The sequence below is a fragment of the Bidens hawaiensis genome, unplaced genomic scaffold, assembly GCF_021521415.1.
Source record: "Bidens hawaiensis isolate Kalapana, Puna unplaced genomic scaffold, B.hawaiensis_p1.1 tig00031978_1, whole genome shotgun sequence".
NCBI lineage: Eukaryota > Viridiplantae > Streptophyta > Magnoliopsida > Asterales > Asteraceae > Bidens > Bidens hawaiensis.
Window position 1 is genome coordinate 68,156 of NW_027495405.1, and position 23,289 is coordinate 91,444.

General features: G+C 36.4%; 2 protein-coding genes and 1 pseudogene across 3 annotated transcripts; 2 read left to right on the forward strand and 1 right to left on the reverse strand.

Moving 5' to 3' along the window:
• Positions 1-5,665: 5,665 nt before the first annotated feature.
• Positions 5,666-11,493, forward strand: LOC143582786 (putative CoA ligase CCL8). The gene is made up of 17 exons (XM_077065275.1): positions 5,666-5,756; positions 6,344-6,513; positions 6,604-6,777; positions 6,876-7,035; positions 7,412-7,500; positions 7,612-7,680; positions 7,776-7,829; positions 7,915-8,022; positions 8,096-8,194; positions 9,841-9,933; positions 10,037-10,114; positions 10,205-10,300; positions 10,376-10,466; positions 10,552-10,625; positions 10,718-10,897; positions 10,993-11,046; positions 11,129-11,493. The coding sequence occupies exons 1-17, from the start codon at positions 5,666-5,668 to the stop codon at positions 11,174-11,176; spliced, it is 1,728 nt and encodes a 575-aa protein (XP_076921390.1). The 3' UTR covers positions 11,177-11,493.
• Positions 11,494-16,532: 5,039 nt separating this feature from the next.
• On the forward strand, positions 16,533-17,108 carry LOC143582799 (secreted RxLR effector protein 161 pseudogene; annotated as a pseudogene).
• Positions 17,109-17,896: 788 nt separating this feature from the next.
• LOC143582787 (protein NRT1/ PTR FAMILY 1.2-like) lies at positions 17,897-21,241 on the reverse strand. Of its 2 annotated transcripts, XM_077065277.1 has the most exons (5): positions 21,149-21,241; positions 20,956-20,989; positions 20,772-20,866; positions 19,477-20,024; positions 17,897-18,867 (listed from the first exon to the last, which is right to left on the reverse strand). In XM_077065277.1, the coding sequence occupies exons 2-5, from the start codon at positions 20,984-20,986 to the stop codon at positions 17,925-17,927; spliced, it is 1,617 nt and encodes a 538-aa protein (XP_076921392.1). In that variant the 5' UTR covers positions 20,987-20,989; positions 21,149-21,241; the 3' UTR covers positions 17,897-17,924. The 2 variants fall into 2 exon arrangements, with proteins under 2 accessions (XP_076921392.1, XP_076921391.1); XM_077065276.1 differs by having other exon boundaries at positions 20,772-20,989; positions 21,149-21,235.
• Positions 21,242-23,289: the final 2,048 nt, after the last annotated feature.

Sequence of the window (23,289 nt, forward strand, 5' to 3'; positions counted from 1 at the left end):
CATGTAGTTACGGAGTTGGGCTTTTTTCTCAAGGATTCAAAGCCTTGCCTTTCGAAGCAAGATATGCACTGTTATCGGTGGAAAAATCTTTGAGGAACAAAGGATCTCACACTTTACTCGCAATTTTTTTTATTAAATATGGTTTTATATAAAATGTATGGACAAATAGCTACACGGGTTTGTAAGTATTTATGTTTAAAATCTAATGTCTCGTTACTATGAACAAAGTTAGTTTTGTTCATAACCATGAGTAATAAGCGGTCTAGGTGAAGACTTGTTTTCTACCATTATAGGTTTGTCTAGTGATTAATTATTTGCTAGGTTACTATGGATTTTGGTCGGTTAAACAACAGAACTGTAGAAATAGTGTTCGCATGTGATATTATTGGTTGGGTCCATAGTTTCAATCTATTGTTCGCATGTAGAACTAGAGTCATCCATCTTCATTTATTTTTCTGCATTCATATTTATTCCTACACCAAATTAGTTTCAATCTATTTATTCATATATGCCCACATAATAATATGGATATATGCTACTATCAAGAAAACCTTTTATTAAGGCTGGTGGGGGTCGTCCGTTATAGCGTGGCCATCACGCGTGATGGTCACGGGAACACCGCCGCCGGTCCTCCCATCACGCGTGATGGGGGGCCGGCCGTGATGGCCATCACGCACTCAAATCCAATTCGACCGTTAATGTGACCGTTGAGGAGATAAAAAAAAACTTAATTAACCTATATATAAATATAATCAAATCCATCTTCAAATCCAATTCAAATCTAACTCAAATCCTCTACTACAAACAACATTCTAACATCACACAAATGGAGGGTTAAAGAAACGTGGCTCGGGTTCAAAGAAAACCCAATCCCAACCAAAGGTTCGACAAAATCTTGGCAAGCCGGCGAGATTCCGATTACAAGATGAACCCGACACAACCCAACCATTCCAACAACAACCTTTTCAACCACAACCCGTTCCAAAACCAACCATTTCAATCTCAAACATTTAATTCACCGTTTTCATCGACACCGTATCAAAACCAACTGTTTATTCCACCTTTTTCTAGCCAAATATTTCAAAATAATCCTTTTGAAACGTTTCAATCTCAACCGTCACAAACGTCCGTCGATCCTTTAGAGGATAACAATGTTATACATCAATTTACACGTGCTTTTCGTAATAAAGACGACGATGTGGATGAAGATGAACCCGCGGAGGAGGATGCCATCGTCCGTAGACCTTGGTCGTCCGCGGAGGAGGTCGCCTTGACCAAGGCTTATTTACACGCCTCCGAAACAAAAAGACACGGAAACCAATAAAAACGAGAGTTGTTATGGAGACGTGTTATTGCAAATTTCGAAAAAGTTCCCGGTGCAACCAATCGAAACATGGATCAAATGACTTCCAAGTGGGGAGATTTGAATAGAAAAATGTCAAAATTTAATGCTTGCTAGTTGCTACATCCAATTGGTAATTATTTTTTTAAATTTATTAGTTAAATTTTTTTTATAATTTATTACTTTATTTTTACAATTTTGATATATATATATTTTTCGAAATGTTTTGTGGAGCCGAGCTCCACAAAGCGGAGCGAGCGAGGCGACTATAATAAAGAACGCCTTGAGCAATTATATCAAGATTTTCCGACATAAATCTTTTCCCCACTTGGATGCGTGGGAGATTGCGTGTCACACCCCGACCAATGAAGGCGGAAACGTCAAGGCGCGACATGATTGCTCATTGCACAATGACACTATAAAGTTACAATATTTAAACAACTCATTTAAATCCATATTTTTCGAAATGTTTTGTAGAGCCGAGCTCCACAAAGCGGAGCGAGCGAGGCGACTATAATAAAGAACGCCTTGAGCAATTATATCAAGATTTTCCGACATAAATCTTTTCCCCACTTGGATGCGTGGGAGATTGCGTGTCACACCCCGACCAATGAAGGCGGAAACGTCAAGGCGCGACATGATTGCTCATTGCACAATGACACTATAAAGTTACAATATTTAAACAACTCATTTAAATCCATATCATCATAAATAACACAACAATTGTTCATACAAAATGCCAAATAGATAGATAAACAAATAACTTGTTCTTTTATTTTCTAATATCCTAAAACCAATATAATAAGTTTCTTCAACTAATCCAATCAAGCTAACATCAAACCTGTAACATTGCATAAAATAGAGTTTGTCAACACGAAGGTTGGTGAGCAATTTTCATAGTTTTGGACAATAAGTATATAGTATGAAATCCACAACTAGTATATGAAAACAATAAATAATAGCAACAATTTAGATAATAAAACCGTCAATAAGAATACATTGACAACAATAATGAAATCGTCAATAAGAATACATTGACGACACCTTTCTATATGGGGATACCATATATACTCGGAATTAACGTATGATCATACTTTGATGAGGCTACCGGCCTTAGCATTCAAGAGGCTACCCGCCTTAGCATTCAAGAATTTTCACATAATCATGTAAAGCATATAACACCAAATCAAGCATTTATTTAAGTAAACATATACAATACGTGTTGTGGTTTAAGACTCAAGTATAAATCATTTGAATTTGAATAAGTATGCAATGCCACCCCCAAAACGAAAGATGGAAAACGGGGGATGAAAAAGTACTCACATTAACAAGTAACTTGAAAGATAGTGTCGTGAATAATCGGAGAGATCGGTTTAACGAGCAAGACCTATATTAAACGGGTCTTGTGTTAGTAGGTAGTCTTGGAAGGGTTTAAAATAAAATACATGACAAATAAAGTAAATAAATAAAGTTTAGGATTTAAAATGTAAATATTTGAGGAATTAAATAAACGAGTTTTGTAAAATAAGTTTACTCGAAACCGGGTCTCGGTATTCTATTAATTAGTTTTTTTCTTTTTTACTCAACCTATGTTAAGTAATAATGTGGGTTAAAATGCGATATTGCAAAACCCTTGGTTATAAGAATACCAAAACGAGGTTTAAACGAGTGTTCGGGTTTGTCGGTTCGAGACTTGATAATTGACCAAGCTCACGGTTAACTTCCCAAAATAATAAATGTTATGAGATAACTCAATAAAATCAAAATAGACTTAACCAAGTATGTAGTTCTATTGTGAAGAACCCTAACGTTCGTTAAGCGAGTATACGACCTTATTGGTTCGAACTTGTTATAAGATCAAGTTGGTTACCGACATGCCAAGTATGTTTAGAAATTAACTGAAATTGATTTAAAATATAATCTTGAAGAAAAATATGAGTTTTGGTGGCTAAAAACACACTTGTGTATCTTAAGCGAGTGAACTCGGTTTAGTTTGGTTTTTGGTTCGGTCCTTGACTCGGAATAAGACCGAGGATGGTTACCACATACCCAATTACCATGGAACTTGTAAAATAACTTATAAATAATAATACTCAAGTTTTACATTCAAAAAGTTAACAATAATGCTTTTAAACAAAAGTTCGGTTTTTGGTTCGGTTCTCAACTCGGAATAAGACCGAGGATAGTTACCACATACCCAATTACCATGGAACTTGTAAAATAACTTATAAATAATAATACTCAAGTTTTACATTCAAAAAGTTAACAATAATGCTTTTAAACAAAAGTTCGATTTTTGGTTCGGTTCTCAACTCGGGATGAAACCGAGGCTAGTCACCACATACCCAATACCATGGAACTTGACAAATATGAACAATAAACTAAAATATGTAGAAGTTAAGCAAGTATAACAAGTTATATGGTTAGATTTGTTAAATATATAAACAAGGACTACAAAGTCCTCCATGTAACCTTGCCTTACTAGCCCGACATTTCAACCGGCAGAGACCGGAGAAATGAAAGACCGAAGGTAAACAAGGAGTGTATATTATATATATGTTGTAACATCAAGCTTTAAGTGTTGAGAAGCTAGTTAAAATGAAAGATTAGCTTATAAAGAACAACCTTAGAATTCAAGAATTTGAGAGAGAAATGAAGAAATGAGCAAGCACAAATGAAGAAGATGGGTGTGTATATATAGAGTAAGTTGAATGGGTCTTTCATAAAGGGTGTTTCATGAAAATGGGTTGGTTATAGACCCAAGAAGCACAAACTACAAATGGGTCATTCAAGTCTCCATTTTGGTAGTTTTAGTCCCTGGAGTTCGTTTTGAGCATTTTCGGGGAATTTTAAGAACCGAAAAGGGTGTTTTTTTTACCCAACAACTATAAAACAAATATTTAACATACAATTCATCATTTTGATAATATCGAAAGGTTCGGGATACAAAACGGGTCGGGTTTATATTAAGAATAAAAGTATAAAATAACCCGAAATTGACAAATGTCACATTGCGAGACACCACCCGAAGTGGGAACCGGTTCCCATGGTCGACATGGACGGACCGACGACTCCAAGGAAAAATGGATTTTCTTCAAAAAGATCAAAAACTTCCGATTCCGGGAACTACACAACGTCTAACGACGGCTTGTCAAGCAACACGCCGAACATGAACTTGAACGATCAACCCGGAGACGATCCCGACGAAGGCACACCCACACGGCCGCATTGCAAGAAAAGTGGGGAATCGTCAAGATTAGGAAAGGAAACGGTGGCCGAGGACTTCAACGAATACAAGTCGGCTAAGTTGGCGGAAATGGTCGAGACGAAGGAGCGAAAGCAACTAGTTCTTGCTTCAAAATTAAAACGTGACGAGGCGTATATCAACCATTTGAATGAAAACCAAAAAAACGCCGATTTAACATTCATCGTACAACCGCACGAACATCTTAACGAACCCTTTAGATCGATCCTACTTCAACGCAAACGCGAGCTATGTGAGAAGTGGGGTTGGGAAGCGCCGTAGGTTTTTTTTGTCGGTTTTTTTTAATTTATTTATCTTTGTAATATTTATTAATCTTGTTTTATTTTTTATTTAATTTAACCTTGTTTTAGTATTTATTGTAAAAAAAATAAAAAAAAATTCCAATCACACCACCACCCCCACCAAAATTCCATCACTAGTGATGGAAAGTGGTGGGGTGAGGTGGCACACCGTGATTGGTGGTTGCAAGTTATGGTTTTTAAACCACCCCTACCCCCACATTGAAATAGAAGGCAAACGGCAAGAAGATACGCCGCTGATCTTTTTTTGATAGTAAAACTCGTTGTTTAAAAATGAATTCATAGATCTAGAGATCATAACAATACAATTTATGATCTGTTGGACAACGACTAAGTACCTCCACAGCTTCATACGTAAAGAAACCAAGAAGTATCAACACCAACCAGTCAGATAGGGAGGCGATTACATGACATGGTCGGTCGAGTCCATTTGAACTAGTCGATTACTGGATGACTAATTTTATAGATGAATCAACCTGTAAATTGAGTGAATTTCAGTTGTTTTCTTATATTAATAGTTTATTTTTTTTTAAAGACATATTAATTTAATTGTTTTGGTTAAGCCACGTGGTGTAAATCTTCAAATTCAAAGTGCACTGGGTTCCAATTGGTTTTTGGTCGTAACAACTACTACTACTGCTACTACGTCCCTGGCTGATTAGATGAAACAAACGTGGGAAACCATCTTTCGTCAAGGCTTAATATTTTATTATTGATATTTGTCCAGGTGGGGGTGCCATAAATTCACCGCTAATAGCGATGAACAGATGCTCCTCATTTATAACCACCATCTTCACCCACAACTACCCTCTATTTACTGCTACAGCTCCCCACTTTCGTCAATTCTCTAGTAAGTTGCCCTTTATTTCATCATCTTGCATCTGTAATTCTTAAACATTTAGAATTATTGTTTGTTTACTGTTCAATTTGTAATTCGACTGCCAAGTGTTCGACTAAATGCCTGACTCAAGCTTGTGTCTTTGAAAGTTTTTTTTTTTTTTTAAGTATTTGCCTTGCTTGAGTCGAAACTAATTAGGGATCATCGAATTGTTTCATTCTTTCGTGCTTGCTATATGAATGATCCTTTGTGTTCGCGTTGATCAAGTTTTATACATACAAAATTGAAGTCTAATTTGGAACATTAGAATTCAAAATTGACATGGATTTAGGATTGCCACCATCTGAATGTTGGGTCATGATCTTTCAAGTGTAATTGTTAAGGATTTGGGGGTTGAGATGCGAAATTGTTGATTTAGTGTTGCATTTCTAATTCGACCGCCAAGTGCTCGACTTAGTAGACCTAGGTTTTTGAAGTGTTTTCCATGAATGATTTGAAAGTCATTAGGGATTATCGAATTGTATCATTCTTTCTTGCTAATTGATTGCTATATAAGTGATCATTTGAGTTCAAATTGATGGAGTTTTATAAATTCATAGCTTCAGGTTGTAGAACATTCATGGAGGTTGTTAAAGCGGTTGCGAGTAACGGGTCTACGTCTCATCAAAATCTTGCTCTTAAAGCTGATAACAAAAGTTATGGCTACAATCATCTAGTTTCTTCTGCTTGGAAAATATCTCATTTGTTATCCAACGATGACCAACAAATCGTGAGTTCAAAATATTTATTGGATTTGAGTGTTGAAGAATATCTATAAGTTATAACTTGTCTAAACTACCATCACTTATCATTTTTGCAGGTTGACGGAACCACAGAGAATAAGAGTCTGAATGGAGCTAGAATTGGTGTGGTGGCTAAACCGTCTGCTGAGTTTGTGGCGGGAGTACTAGCGGTATGGTTGAGTGGCGGTGTAGCAGTGCCACTAGCACTAAGCTACCCGGAAGCTGAGCTATTACATGTCATGACTGATTCGGTTTGCTCAGAAAACAACTTCTACTTTCTTGTCTTATTTTGTATCTCCGACATTTTTTTTGATGATCGAATGATTTTTTGAGAAGCGTGCTTTTATAGGACGTGTCGATGATTTTGAGTACTGAGGATCATAGTGAGCTTATGCAAAAAATTGCAGCTCAAACTGCGGCTCGGTTTTCTCTAATACCTGACGTTCCTAGTAATGATGTAAATGATGGTGTAATTCAGAAAGAAATTCAATTCTCAGATAAAGTAAAAGGTATTTATTCGTTTTATCAATGTGTAATTTCATGGGGTAAAACTGCAAGAAACAGAAATGAAATTAATCAGTTAATTCTTTCTCACTATTTTAGCAGTTAACTTCAAATTAATCGCAAAGTAGAGATTAACTCACATTACGTGATTTTAGCTACCGAGTTAAATCTAATTTGTCACTTTAGTGTATATGTGCATGCCATGTGATTTGACCATTTATTTATTTTTATACATAAAGATAAAAATAGGTCATTTTTTGAAGTTGCTTGCTAAAATGTGGAAAATTTGCAGTTTTCATGCATTATTCTCTATTTCTAGTTATGTAATATTATGATATCAGTTTATTTTATTATTTTCTGTGTTTGTTGTTTTTGGTGCAGGTGATGATCCAGCATTGATTTTGTATACTAGTGGTACAACTGGGAAACCTAAAGGGGTTGTTCATACACATAACAGCATTTTAGCACAGGTAATTTTGTGTGCACATTATTGTGAAATTTTAATAAAAAAACGCAAATTATTATTTTTGAAAAAAACTTGTAGGTAGAATTGTAATTATTTCTTTTCTGCTTAATTTCAGGTTAAAACATTATCAACAGCTTGGGAGTACACACCAAGCGATTGTTTTCTGCATTGCCTGCCATTACACCATATCCTAAATTTCTAATTAAATTATGTTAATATGTTATACTTGTTGATTAATATTTATCAGATTTTTTTGATTGATCCTTAATTTTATCAATACATGTGCATGGACTCTTCAATGCATTGTTTGCTCCTCTTTATGCTGGCTCCATGGTTAGTTATTACAGATATTATGTTATTATCTGTTGAATTAAGTTTATTGGCCAAAGTTTTGAGTTTCTATATGTATGTTTTTAAGGTTGAATTCATGCCAAAGTTTAGCGTGAGCGGTATCTGGAAAAGATGGCGTGAATCATATCCCAAAGACGGAGCTAAGCTTAAAGATGCAACAACTGTATTTACAGGGGTATGTCATTCTTTTACAAATTTCATATACCTTTCTATTCTGTTTACTTATCTGAAATCATTTTGATTTTTAGGTTCCAACAATGTATACCAGGCTGATACAAGGCTATGAGGCTATGGATCCAGACTTGCAAGCAGCATCTGCTTATGCAGGAAGTAAGCTGCGTCTAATGGTAATTACTTATTTTGTGGATATAGTTGCGTCTATATATATATATATAGAGAGAGAGAGAGAGAGAGAGTCTGGTTTCTGTACAAAAACTTGTTAACCTAAAAACGTTGGAAGCGATGAAGAGCAGGCATGTGGGTGCGTGAGGATTTTATGGGCAAGGGCATTTGCGTCCAGTTACAAACAACACCGTGTAAAATGGGATAACAGGACCATATTCTTTCATAATAAAAATTCGATCCAAACTTGCACAGTATAACACTGTAAAATGGTATAACAACACAGTTATTCGCGCAGTGTGTTACACTTAAAGGAAGTTCATTTTTTTTCAAAACATGAAGTATATAAAAGTTAATTGAGTTTAAAAAAATTGGTGGAACTAGTATTTAATGAAAAAAGTCAAAATAAGGGGCAAAATCTCTCTTTACCCTTTCCAGCCTTTACAAACCTCCAATTATTTACAGATTGCCACTGAATTAATCTTAGCCATTGACTAGATTTGACCAAGGAGTCAAGGACCCATATCGTTTCCTACTTTTTTAGGTTAACATATCTTTGTATATGATCCTGACTATGTGTGTGTGTGCGTGTGTGTGTGATTCATTGACCTACAAGCGTGCATAAGAATATAGGGTATGTTTGGCAAGGAGCTTTTTGGAGCTTTTAGGGGCTTCAAGCTTTTAAGAAAAAACTCCTACCTAACAACAAGCCTTGTTTGGTTCAATGGGCTTGAAGCTTTTATATTACGAGAAAAAGCTTTTTTTTTTAAACGCTACTACTAGCGTTTGAGAAAAAACTACAAGCTTTTACATTTGAATTTACAATTTTGGTACTTGAACTTTCATCAACTTTTGTTAATTTATATAATAGTTACATATTTTACCCTTATTCAAAACTAACTACCCCCATGACTCTTTAAAAGTCCATAACTTTTTCACACGTTAATATTTTTTTAAACACATTACATCATAAAAAAGAGCATTTTATTCTCTTTAATTTGAGTATGATATTGATATACTTCTTTTCCGGTTATGATTGGCAACAAGTTGAGTCAGACGAGCTCGGGTCATGTGTAAGACCAAATTAGGGTCAGAACGAGTCGATAAAAAAGGGTTAATTTAGTTCGGTTCGTGTCGGTACGGTTTTGGGTCGAAAGAGACCAGGTCAGAACATGTTTCAGATTAAAACGGTGTCGGGTCGGAAAGGGTTTCAAATCAAAAGAGGTTGGTTTAAAAAACTATCTATTTGAAATTACTGTATATTTTAGCTTTGTTTCTTGATTTTCGTCACGATTACACGCTTGCTGCCTTTGCACGAAGTACACATCTGCATTCGGGTTATGCGTGCACTAATATCAAGTGAATCACGTACCGACACTGATTATGCGGTTGATCTCAGGTTGCGCGCGCACTCCGCCGCACCGCGCTGGCACCCAATTAGTTTTATTAAAAGCTCCAGCTACTCTGCCAAATACCTAAATATATCTAAAAAGCTCCAGCTACTCTGCCAAACACCTAAATATATCTAAAAAGCTACAGCTAACAGCTACCAGCTTCTAGCTACTAGCTACCAGCTAGTTTGCCAAACATACCCATAATGTTTTGACCTCTTATTTTATTTCCAAAATTTATATTTTCTCAATTTGAATAGATGTGTGGCTCCTCAGCCCTACCCCTGCCCGTCATGCAACAATGGGAAGCCATTACAGGACATAAACTATTGGAAAGATACGGCATGACAGAGGTTAACTGAAATTTTTTCTTATTATTCTAATCTTTAGGAACTATAAAGGTCGTTGTTAATTAGTAGTCATCTTTCTAGTGATTATAACTATTTACCATTTCAGTTTGTCATGGCCCTTTCAAATCCATTAAGAGGAATACGAAAAGGAGGCACTGTAGGCAAACCCTTTCCAGGCGTGCAGGTTAGCAAATATTTTAAATTAGCGATTTTTTGAAAATTAATAAAATATACAGTTATTGTTATTATTATTGTTGTTTTTTTTAAATTATAGGTCAAGATTCTTGCCGACAACGATGGTAATGAGGGTGTTGGTGAACTTTGTATCAAAAGCCCTTCGTCGTTTAAGGAATACTGGAAACGCCCCGAGGTACTTTCATTTCTTTGTATGAATAAGTAAAAAATTTAATATTATTTATGCTGAATTCACTTACCTATCAATCAGGTAACCAAGGAATCGTTTATAGATGGTGGGTTTTTCAAAACTGGTGACGCTGTTAAAGTAGATGAAGATGGATATTATGTAATTTTGGGACGTAAGATTCATATACTTACTAATTATTATTCATATCATTATGAATACTCATGTGGCACTTTTATCATTTTATGTCCTTAATTCAGGTACCAATGCTGATATAATGAAGGTAGGTGGATACAAGTTATCGGCATTAGAAATCGAGGCAATTCTTCTAGAAGTAAGTTTCCGTCTCCAATTTTTATCCATTAAATAATATTAACATAGGAAATGCATTTTAAATCATTTTAATTAATTGTTAACTGTACGCAGCATCCTGTGATTTCAGAATGTTGCGTGTTAGGGTTACCAGATAAAACTTATGGCGAAGCTGTAACTGCAATAATTGTACCAAATACGGAAATAAAAGCGAGTCGTGAGAAAGATTTGAAGCCCTCTATAACGTTAGCTGAACTACGTTCATGGGCTAAAGAGAAACTTGCACCATACAAGGTAAACTAACTATTCGTATATTTTTCATTTTACTATATTGTTTTATGACTTATGAGCATGTATAAAACCTATTGATCTCATATTACTTTCTCCAGCTACCAACTCGACTATTCTTGTGGGACTCGTTGCCTCGAAATGCCATGGGAAAGGTAAAATATAATATGTTTTAAATGAATTTATGAATTATAAGCACCCAAAAAGCTAATTAGTCATTTTGTTTATAAATTTTAGGTGAACAAAAAGGAGCTGAAGACGAAACTGGCTGCTCAAGAACAATAAGCCAGTGTCTCTATTTGTCTTAAAATTCAAATTATTTACTTTGGTTATAACTTTATAAATAAATATTATTATCTTGTTATTGAACCAGAATTTGTTTTTAGAACTTTGATAATAGTGAAGGGTCACCACCTGTCACAAACTTCCTGTTGTTTTCGCCTCTGTTAGGTACCTTTCAACTTCCATGATATGTGGTATAGCGGTGTTTGGCATAGCCGATACGACACACTTTAGGAATATAAGAATAGAGCATATAGACACACATGCTAAATTTAGGAATGGATGTTCTGTTTAGTTTTTATTTGGGACAAAAGAAGTGGGTTCAACTTTGAAGTATGTCCAGCCCATATTAGGGAATGACTTGCAATTATTAATAATGCATGCATTTGATGTTTGGTTATAAACAATATTTCAAATCAAATGGAAATGTGGCATTAAGTTACAAAGGCATTATTTTGTATTAAGATATTAATAATTTTATTTCTATGGTAAGGTTTCCAATATTTTACTGTTAAAAACTATATTTCAATAGGTGAATATAGAGAGATGTGTAATCAATTAAATAGTGCGTCGTGAAAACTGGACATGACAATTAACCGATCATTCTATCAATACACTAGTTCAATCGCAAATATGTTTGAGATTGTTTTAGCATAATTCAATTATGGGTGTTTAGTATTCAAAAAACTTACAATTCAAATGAACATAATTTATTTAGTTTTCTAATTTCCAAATTGAATTAGCAACCGATTTGATATATGAATTTAGATGTTGGCACTCTTCTTTTTCGAATAGACATATGATTTAACTTTTGGTTATTTGATGTTTAAAGAGTGTTATAGATTTGTTTTTTAATATCGAGTAAGTTTATTATGAATAAAATCTCAATATAAAAGGTATAGATTTTTTAAAGCTTAAGCATGGGAAGATATCCTTATTTAAAAATAAATAAACAAATAAAAAACAGTACCACATATGGATTAAGATAACGTAAATTATATACAACCATATTTCTATCTCCTATCTTGTCTTACAGTGTTCAAATTCAGACTCAGATGTATATAAATCTCTTCACTAGTAAAAAAAACAAAATTCCATATATAAAGTTTTTCAAACAGCTGTTAACTCCCCAATTTAAGGGGACAATATTAGCCATCACACTTTCTCTTTTACATAAACACCCTTTCTTAACCCCACAATTTTTGGACATATATTTATTTTTGTTTCTAAGCGAGACTCACTTTCTCTTAGCATCATGTACATATATATTTTTTTAAATTTAATTATTTTGTGTAGGGTTATTGTAAAAGAAAATTGCATTACTTAATTTAAAAAAAAGAGTATATTGGTTTCTTTGGATGTAATTTGTGTTGGCCCGTTAACTAATTCCCGACCCACTGTAAGTTCGGTAACCGGGTTGGGTTATTTCCTTGATTTACAAGTTTGGTGAATTAAGGGTATTTTAGGGATTACTAATTAATGTGTATTAGAACCCAGGTTTATCTCAAATTTAATGTTTAGATGAGTTTGTGTTTGTATCTAATAGGGAATTTGAGCCTAGCTAGGATTGGTTAGGTTATATAAACCCATGTAATCAAGTTTTTGAGTAAGTTTTCTTGATCAATAGAATTTGGGAGTTATCCAAGTTGTTTGTTCTTGATTTACCGATTCACACCTGTGAATTGGTATCAGAGTTGACATCAAGAAACGAAAGGGATAACACAAGTCGTGGTCTTCAATTGCAAGGAGGATTGATTAGAAGTCGCTAATTGATCATCAATTGGCAATTGAGAAAGGGTGGTCACGGCAGAATTCAAAACAATCAGACTGTAACTGTTTTGATAAAAGATCCAAGGTCTGGACCTTGAACCATCTACTCTTCTTAAGTATAGAAGGCAACGGAGAAGAGGATCGATGGGGGAACCGAATAACCAAGCTAGGGTTACGGTTAAGGAGACCAACACAGCCACGCTTCACTACCCTATGTTGAATCAAACGAATTACACAATATGGGGCATGAACATGAGGGCAATTTTCGACGTACACGATGTTTGGAATATGATCGAACCCGGGACAGGTGACGGTGCCAAGAAAAATAATCTGGCAATTGCACTATTGTTCCAATCGATCCCCGAAGAATTGGTAATGCAAATCGGGAACTTGACTACTGCCAAAAAGATGTGGGAAGCCATTAAAATCCGACATCAAGGGGCAGAACGAGTAAGGGAGGCGCGACTTCAAACACTCAGCTCAGAGCTCGATGGGTTAAAGATGAAAGACTCAAGCTCGATCGATGAGTTCGCAACAAGAATATCTGGTATTGCAGCAAAATCCGCCTCACTCGGTCAAGTTATCGAAGAGTCCAAACTCGTGAAGAAATTCCTCAATGGACTACCAAGACGCCGCTTCATCCACATGGTAGCATCCATTGAGCAAACTGTTGACTTAAAAACAATTACTTTTGATGATATTGTAGGTCGTTTAAAGGTGTTCGAAGAACGGATTAAAGACGAAGACGATCTAACTGAGAATCAAAGTAAATTAATGTTCAATAATTATGACACCGGGGCCAAGAACCGATCCTACGAGTCAAATAGGGGACGCGGTAGAGGCGGGTTAAGGGGTCGAGGACGAGGGAAAGAATCAGGTCATGGTCAGGGTTCAACTAACCCATCTCAAAACCGAACCGATGAGGGTTCGAGCTCGAAACCAAAGAAGGACAGATCACAAGTCAAATGCTTTTGGTGTGACGAATACGGACACTTCGCATCCGCGTGTCCGGAACGAAGGAGGGCCAAGCGGGAGGCTAATCTCGCGAAAACCGAGGAACTGGATCCGAACCTATACATGGCACGAGTCGAAAACGGTGTATTCTTGGATGAAAAGAAAGTGATTCCAAGTCAATTTGAATCTGAAACAGCTGACACGTGGTATCTTGACAACGGAGCGTCAAACCACATGACCGGAAACCGGTCGTATTTTTCGGAGTTAAACGAGCGGGTTTCAGGACGAGTAAGATTTGGTGACGACTCGTGTGTGGAAATAAGAGGAAAGGGGTCAATTGTGTTCATAAGCAAAACCGGTGAACACCGACTCCTAGCCGACGTCTACTACATACCGAGTCTACAGAGTAATATTATTAGCCTCGGACAAGCCACGGAGTACGGATGTGATATCCATATGAGGTCCGACTACCTTCTCCTACATGACAGTGGAGGAAAATTAATTATGAAAGTTCAAAGGACGAAGAACCGGCTTTACAAAATCCAATTGACAGTTGGAACACCGGTTTGCCTACTTTCAAAGCTTGATGACCCGGCATGGTTGTGGAACGCCCGTCTCGGTCATCTTAACTTCGAGTCCATGAAGTCTCTTAGCACCAAAGGAATGGTACGTGGTATACCTAAAATTTCTCATACTACTAACATATGCGACTGTTGTTTAGTAGGAAAACAGGCTCAACAACCATACCCGAATCAAGCTTCCTTTCGGGCTATAAAACCGCTCGAAATGCTTCACGGTGATTTGTGCCGGCCGATAACACCGAGCACCCCGGCTGGAAATTGCTATATCTTCTTGCTTGTGGACGATTATTCACGATACACGTGGTGTTATTTATTAAATCAAAGGACCAAGCATTCGGGTTCTTTAAACGTTTCAAGAACGCGGTCGAAATTGACACGGGTCTCAAGGTAGGAACGCTACGAACTGATCGTGGGGGTGAATTTACATCGATCGAGTTCAATGATTGGTGTGAAAAACAAGCCCTACGAAGACAATTGACAGCCCCGTATTCGCCTCAACAAAATGGAGTTGTTGAAAGGCGAAACCAAACCGTAATCGGGACTGTCCGGTGTTTATTAAAATCGATGAAGGTTCCTCAAGAATATTGGGGAGAGGCGGCAATACACAGTGTTTACATCCTGAACCGGGTTCCTACAAAAGCCGTCGATTCGAAAACACCTTATGAAGCGTTGCTCGGGAGAAAGCCGAATATCGATCATCTAAAAGTTTTCGGGTGTGTGGGTTTTGCAATCGAACCTAAAGTTAACCTGAAAAAATTGGATAATAGGAGCCGACCCATGGTCTATTTTGAGTCAGAACCTGGATCAGAAGCTTACCGAATGTTCGACCCGGTTAAAAAGAAAATTCATGTCTCCAGAAGTGTAACTTTTGATGAGAAAAGGAGCTAGAAATGGTCAATTTACAGGTCTGAACCCGACCCAAAAGAGTTTATTATTGAAGTAGGGGCTGATCAACAGGTCGAAACCGAGCGAGCTACACAGGCCCAAAATGGGCAGTAGACCCAGAATGAGCCCAGAACAGCAGAACAGGTTGTTAATTCTGCATATAGCCATGATCAAACGGGCCAAACTCTGCAAAATCAAATAACAACAAACGAGTCAGACCAAGTTGCAAACGAGTCAGATCAAGTTGCTGATAATGAACTAATCACACCTCTCTGGTGATCCGCCCGAACCCATATGATACCACGAAGATTCAAGGACTTCGTAATAAATGATGGGGTTAACCGAGAACAAGAAGAGTTTGAAGAAGCTTTAATGTTGCTCTCCGAGGACAAACCGAAGAATTACTTGGAAGCAAAAGATAGCAAATACTGGGTAAAGGCAACGGATGTGGAGTTGGAGTCTATTGAAAAAAACGGTACGTGGACTTTAACGGACCTACCTAAGGGCCATAAACCGATCAGGCTCAAGTGGGTTTACAAATTAAAACGAGACGCGGCTGGGAAAATTATTAAATATAAAGCGAGGCTTGTGGCTAAAGGCTACATTCAGTGCAATACGATGTCGACTATGACGAAGTATTCGCTCCGGTGGCTCGACTCGAAACCGTACGAGTCCAACTCGCCTTAGCCGCGCAAGAAAAATGGCAAGTCCACCATCTCGACGTTAAATCCGCGTTTTTACACGGGAACTTGAATGAAGTCGTATTCGTGTCTCAACCGGAGGGTTACGTAAAGAAAGGAAAAGAAGACAAAGTTTACCGTCTCGCGAAAGCCTTGTACGGACTCCGACAAGCCCCTCGGGCTTGGAATCTCAAGCTTGACGGAACGCTTAAGAAACTCGGGTATGAAAGATGCATTGAAGAACAAGCTGTCTACACGAGACATACCGATAACGAGATCATAATTAGCGGTGTGTATGTCGACGATCTAATCGTAACAGGATTGAACGTGGCTCAAATTAAAAGGTTTAAAGAAGAGATGAAGAACCAATTTGAGATGATTGATCTCGGTTCGCTAAACTATTTTCTTGGGATCGAAGTTTCTTAAGATGAAGACGGAATTTGGGTTAAACAAGAAGCTTATGCATGGAAAATCCTAAAAGAGGCCGAGATGGAAAACTGTAATAAGGCCTATGTTCTAATGGACCCGAACCTGAAGTTATCGAAAGCCGAAGACGAGGATGATGTAGATCCAACGGAGTACCGAAAGCTGGTCGGTTGTCTCCGGTACCTACTCCAAACCCGACCCGATCTGGCGTATTCTGTCGGGGTAGCTAGCCGGTACATGCAAGCTCCTAAGGTGTCCCATGCTAATGCAATCAAACAGATTCTAAGGTACGTGAAAGCAACAACAGGTTATGGAATAAAATATTGTCGGGATAGGAGGGTGTTGAACGGGTATTCGGATAGTAGTCATTACATCGATGAGGATGACGGGCGGAGTACAACGGGTCATGTATTTTATCTCGGGCTTTCACCGATCACATGGTGCTCACAAAAACAAGGTACTGTGGCATTATCATCATGTGAGGCAGAATATATGGCGGCAAGTGCAGCCACATGTCAAGCCGTGTGGCTTAGAGATTTGGTTAGCGAGGTAACCGGGAAGGAATTACACAAGGTGGTGTTAAGGGTCGATAACACTTCAGCTATAGCCCTCATGAAAAATCCCGTGTTTCATGGCTGAACCAAACATATAAAATCCCGATATCATTTTATTCGAGAATGCATTGACCGAGAAGAGATTGCTGTTCAACACATAAACGGGAAAGAACAACGAGCCGATATCTTAACTAAAGCACTCGGGAAGATTAAGTTCGTAGAGATGCGAAAGCTTCTTGGAGTAGAAGACCTCACTAATTCGAGTCAGGAATTAGGGGGGGGGGGTGATTGTTGGCCCGTTAACTAATTCCCGACCCGCTGCAAGTTCGGTAACCGGGTTGGGTTATTTCCTTGATTTACAAGTTTGGTGAATTAAGGGTATTTTAGATTTTTAGGGATTACTAATTAATGTGTATTAGAATCTAGGGTTATCTCAAATTTAACGTTTAGATATAGATGAGTTTGTGTTTGTATCTAATAGGGAATTTGAGCCTAGCTAGGATTGGTTAGGTCATATAAACCCAACTTGGATAACTCCCAAATTCTATTGATCAAGAAAACTTACTCAAAAACTTGATTACAATTTGGTTATCCAAGTTGTTTGTTCTTGATTTACCGATTCACACCTGTGAATTTTTTTTGTTATTAACAACATAATAATACAATCCAAAATGCCATTTTTTGCAACTTCAACCATCCAAGTAACATTGCACAAAAAAACACACTAAAATAATAATAATATATGTTTACAAGTATACATTCAACTTCCGAACCTATTAAGACAATGTAATGTAATGTAACATAAATCTAAAAGCAAAAACCTATCAACACCACACATCAACCAAATGAAACTAAACAACATATCCTCCTACATAATAATATAAACCTTTCAAGAACTCAATTACGAAGGCGAGCTTTTAAAAAGACTCCGCTTTTCATCCGTTACAGATCTCGCTCTTTGTATTGGGCCTATCGGGCCATCACCGTTACTACTTTCGGGCCCCTTTTTTTCCATTTCATCAACACACGGCCCGTAAGCCCAACTGCACACCGCAAAGTAGAACAAATTCACAAAGCTCAAAATGGCAAGAACCCAATAATAACTATCGTATCGCCCTTGGTTAATATTATTCGCGATCCAACCTTGTTTCCCGTCGTTTTTTGTAACCCGCTCAATCGTGCTTAATATAAGACTCGCTAACAAGTTAGCAACCGCCATTCCCAACAAGAAAAGTGAAGCTGCAATGCTTGACATGCTTTTCGGGAACTCAGAATAATAAAACTCATTTTGACCAATCGCACTAAACGCCTCGGCTAGTCCATGTAAGCAGTATTGTGGGACCAACCACATTGCTGACATGGCAATAACCGCTTGCGGGTTGTTTAACAACCCTTGTTTCACTGCTTGTTCTCTTCTAGCCCGTTCAACTATCGCGGATACCACAACTGCCAACGTGGAAAAAACTAACCCGATTCCCATTCTTAACTTAACACCAAGATGAACCGGTTTTCCAACAATCTTGGATGCCAACGGGATTATGACACGGTCGTATAACACAACCCAAAGGGCTATAACTGCGATTGTGAAGAACGCGAAGGACCCGGCGGGGATTTCGAAATGCGGGCCCATGTGACGGTCCATGGTGCTCGCTTGGATTACTGGAAATGATGATTGGCTAACGTTTATCGACATCATTATACCCGATGACCATAATGGTAGGACCCGGATTAGTGCTTTTAGTTCTTCGGTTTGTTCTACGGTGCATAAACTCCATGGGTCTGATGCAACTCCATCTGGGGTTAAGTCTTTTGGGTTCTGAATGATGCAAGCTTTGTTCAAGAACCTGCATAAAGATTATAAAGATTTAAATAGGGTGGTACATGAAACCGAAATAACTGAAACCAACCCAAAACTGAAGATCTGGTGTGCTTTTATTCAAAAACCATATTTCCGGTTTGGTTTCGGTTTTACATGTACCGAAAACTAAAAAAGCCGAACCGAACCATAAAACCACACCAACTTTTATAACTGAACCGCACCTGCTAAAAGTTAAAACTATAAAAACCAACTTTTATTGAATTTAGGGATCATAATATAACAAAAAAACAAAATTTAATGCCCAAAGTAGTAGGCTCAAATTCAATATTTTACACCATTTTTTCAGCCCAAAGAATTCCAAGTCCAAATGGCAAAACCGTAAAAATGAAACCGAATCGACCCCATTATTAAAACCAAAAGATTTTCAAAAGCCCAAAAACCAGATTTTCAATTTTTGGCTCGGTTTAAGCCCAAACCGACCTATGCACCCCAAGATTTAATGATCACAACTTAACAAAACTCGCATAACTGTAAATATTAGATTCAGTTACTTTCAACGTGACCTGTTTTGACCCGAACCTACAATATGATTAATTTATGACCAAACCGACCACAGCCGAAAGAAAAACGATACCTTAATCTCTTGGTAGGAAAAGCGTCAGGCGAATCCTTATGATACTGCCACGCATCAGCATTCAGTGGCTGAGACGGGAGTTTTCGGTTCTTATACGCAACCACGATCACTTGCAGAAAGCTAGTAAGTATGCTCTTCTTAACTTTCATTTTCACATAAAGTTTAGAAGCAACAAAGAACAAAAGTGTTGATAACAGCATAAGAATTACAGGAACCCCAAATCCCACCTTCCATCCTGCATGATCTTGAATATAAACAATGCCCGTAAACGCAATTAACACTGCGGCTGCACCGGCTGCATAATACCACCCGAAAAAGCTCTCTAACGCTCTCTCGTTGTTAACATTGTTCTTATCGTCTATTTGTTCGGCCCCGAATGCCAAAGAACACGGTCTTACACCACCCGAACCCATCGAGATGAATACGAAAGCGAATATTAAGAAAGCAAACTGAGAATGTGTCGTTTGTTTGCATGTTTCAGTTAACGGGTTGCATTGAGGCGGTTTTAGATGTGGGGTCATTGTGGTTAACCAAAGCAAGAACATCCCCTGTTGTTACAATAATTGACAAGATAATTAGTTATATGATTATTATGATAATTATGAGCAAGAATGCTTAATTAGTGATACATAATGGAAATCCACAGAATAACTTAAAATTAAAAAAACTCTGCAAAATATGTATGTAAAGTCAAGCTTCAACAAAATATTAGGCCCAAATTCTACTTTTTGGCTCAAAATTCTAAAATTCTCCTAATTTCAAGATTGTGATACTTTATGTAAAGAAAGACCAATTTTCCCCTAATTCAAGAAAGACTAATTTTCACCTAATTTCAAGATTTTTGATAATATATTTCAAGAAAGACTAATATTCCCCTAGGTTCAAAATTCTTGGTACTTTATTTCAAGAAACACAAAGACCTAAAATTTTCAAGATTTTTTATGCACTAATGTGGATCAATTGGAAGAACTGGAAAAGATTAATAAAGGCAGGAACTATAAAACAAGAGTGCAGAAATCAAGATCTTAAGAGGAAGTGCATGTGGACCACAAGCTGCAGCCTGCAGAAGCATTTCTAAGTTCACTGAATATTTGTGACCTAATTAATTAATAAATCAAACTGCCTTACTGATTCAGCAACCTAGTCAAACTAAATTCTTTTTGCAAGTCAACATCAAAAACACTATTCAAACATCAAAAAGTATTTCAAGACTGTGTTTCTTGATGGTTTTTGCTCAGATTTACAAACAGATAGTTAAAAAGATAACTTTATAATAAAAAAGTTCGAATTTTTACCAGAAGTGAAAAGCAAGAACCCAAGCCAATGGTGAGAAACCGACCCAGATATGAATCTGAAAGAAATGCACCCAACACAGGGGCAAAATTGGAAGCTGCAGTCCAAAGAAACAGTATGTTTGTGCCTTTAGCAACACTAATCCTGTAACCACTAATCAAATAAAGAATCATATTTGGCACCAACCCATAACTGGCCACCTTCTCAAACGCCTCATTTGCTGCAGAAAGATTCAAGATTTAACAAAAAGATCAAACACCCAGATCAGATTAAGCTCAAAACTTCAAGATTTAAACAACCCATGATGTAAAATCACAAAAAGTTTCAAGATTGATATTTGACACAACATTACATTATTATTTATTACAATATTACATACCTATGATGAAAGGCATGGTGACTAGACCACCTTTCTTTCTTGTCGTGTCATGGTTCAATTGTTGTTCAACTTGCTCACCCATTATGCTTGTGACAAAGAATGTGTGGGTTTTCAGTTTATATATATACAGGTGTTAGATATGGGTCAATTTATTTTGGTTAAATAATTGGACAAAGTGTTGATTTTTTAATTTGAAAAAATTGGTATAACAATGAGAGACTAGTTGGTTTTCATTTTTCAACTTAAAAGTCCAATCTCAAGTAACACTTGCTACTTTTAAGAGTGAGTGAGTCATGAGAAGATGAAAGATTCAATTTTTCTTTGTTTATTTTTAATGAAAGAAAATAAGTTTTTTGTTTTTTTTGAATGACATTAGCGTAACTGATTGCAAGCGATTTTAAAAGGCTTACCATTCGTATAGAGCAGTGTTCTTTCTATTGCTGACATGGTTGGAGTCGGACCGGGACCCCCTAGAGGGTTACTACAAGATTCTTGTCACATGCGTGGTTCGAACCTTGGTACATTCCCTTATCTCACACTTAACCTGACTAAATTTTGCCAACCGAGCCAAAGATCATTGAAAATTACTCAACTATTTAAAATAAAAGAAATAATTTTAGTATTGTTTTGCTGATGTGAAGTTTTATATAAATGTGAATAACTTGAATGAAACAACTATACAGCTTAAATTACTACTTATTGTTTTCAGCCTTTTACTTGTACGAAAAAGAAAATCCATAAATAGTAATACATTGTTTCTGATTTACTTTTAAGTCTTTAACCATTCAGAAAAGTTACAACAATGAAACAATGTTGTAGCTTAAACGATTCTTATAAGAAAATAAGCTTTAGGGCCATAGGGGTAACTTTAGTGAAATAATATTGTAATTTGGTTCCATTTTTATAATTTTATTTAGAGTAAATTACTGTTATCTTTTCTATGGTTTATCAAAAATAATATTTTTATTAATTTGGCTACAATTTCTTTTTCTTTTTACAAGTTATGATCATAAGTGGTTTTTATTTTTTTTATGATTCAACTCCTGGTACTAGCTTCGTTACATTTTTTAGTGACAACCTTTTGTAAATTGATCAAAGTACCGTTGTTATTAAAAAAATAAATACAATTAAGGAATTAAAACTCAAATACTCAATGATAGAAGCCAAATCAAACTCAAATTGAAACTCAAGAACTCAATGGTTGAAACTCAAGAAACAAGAAGAAAAAACCAAAAAGATGTTTTTTCAACGATGGTGTCGATGATAAAAATCAAGTTGTAACACCCAACGTCGAATAAAATGATAAGTCACATTGAGATATCAGTCGATGACGTGAAATATCATATTGTACTAAAACTTTTCCAGTAAAGACGAATTCTCAATCAAAAGTCGAAGATGTTTTTGATCATTCATTTGATTTTGTTGAAACAAATATGCACAAGAGTTCTGATTAAAATCGATTTACTATTTTATGCATGATTTATTATTGTATAATAATGGTTTTATATAATTTCTAGTAAATGAGATTTTGCTGGTGGGGTCACACATGGGATTGAATCCATGTGCATGTACGTATACTCCAGTCCCCACCACCTTATGCCTCGAACTCAATCAAATATTTATATTTAAATAATACTATTTTGGTACTTTTAGGTTTATTTCCAGTTATTTGCACTTCAATAATTAGTTTTCAATTTCAAATATAATAATTACTAATAAATACAATAGAATTTAGTTGTTTAATTATGATAGAAACGTTTTTAATGCATGGATTATACAATTTTACTGGATTTACGAAGCAAAAGATAAAAGAGGTATTTCTAGAAAAAATCAAGGAGTAAACAGTCTTTTATTAATGTTTGTGTAGGGTTTGGGTGTATAAACCCTTGGATTACTGATATATTATTGACAAGTTAAATAGTTATTTCATGTGAAACAGTTAAGTACACGGATGAAAAATAAACTTTACTAGATAATTCGTCACACTACCGGTTATTCTTTCACATAAAAGTCTACAAATTATTCTTTTCACACATTCTTTTTGCATGCATATTTTACCTATATAAGGCGCTATCTAATCCATCTTGCACACATGAAACCTTATTATTTCTACACCAGCGTTACTTTTTAAATTAATTGAA

What these genes read in the sequence shown, in the direction of transcription:
- LOC143582787 (XM_077065276.1), bottom strand. Translation starts at nt 21,230, where the DNA reads ATGGGTGAGCAAGTTGAACAACAATTGAACCATGACACGACAAGAAAG. An exon ending in CACCATGCCTTTCATCATAG is followed by an intron (nt 20,990 to 21,148) that starts GTATGTAATATT and finishes ATCTTTCTGCAG; the next exon opens with CAAATGAGGCGTTTGAGAAG. An exon ending in TTTCCTACCAAGAGATTAAG is followed by an intron (nt 18,868 to 19,476) that starts GTATCGTTTTTC and finishes ATCTTTATGCAG; the next exon opens with GTTCTTGAACAAAGCTTGCA.
- LOC143582786 (XM_077065275.1), top strand. Translation starts at nt 5,666, where the DNA reads ATGAACAGATGCTCCTCATTTATAACCACCATCTTCACCCACAACTAC. An exon ending in ATTCTCAGATAAAGTAAAAG is followed by an intron (nt 7,036 to 7,411) that starts GTATTTATTCGT and finishes TTTTTGGTGCAG; the next exon opens with GTGATGATCCAGCATTGATT. An exon ending in CAACAACTGTATTTACAGGG is followed by an intron (nt 8,023 to 8,095) that starts GTATGTCATTCT and finishes TTTGATTTTTAG; the next exon opens with GTTCCAACAATGTATACCAG.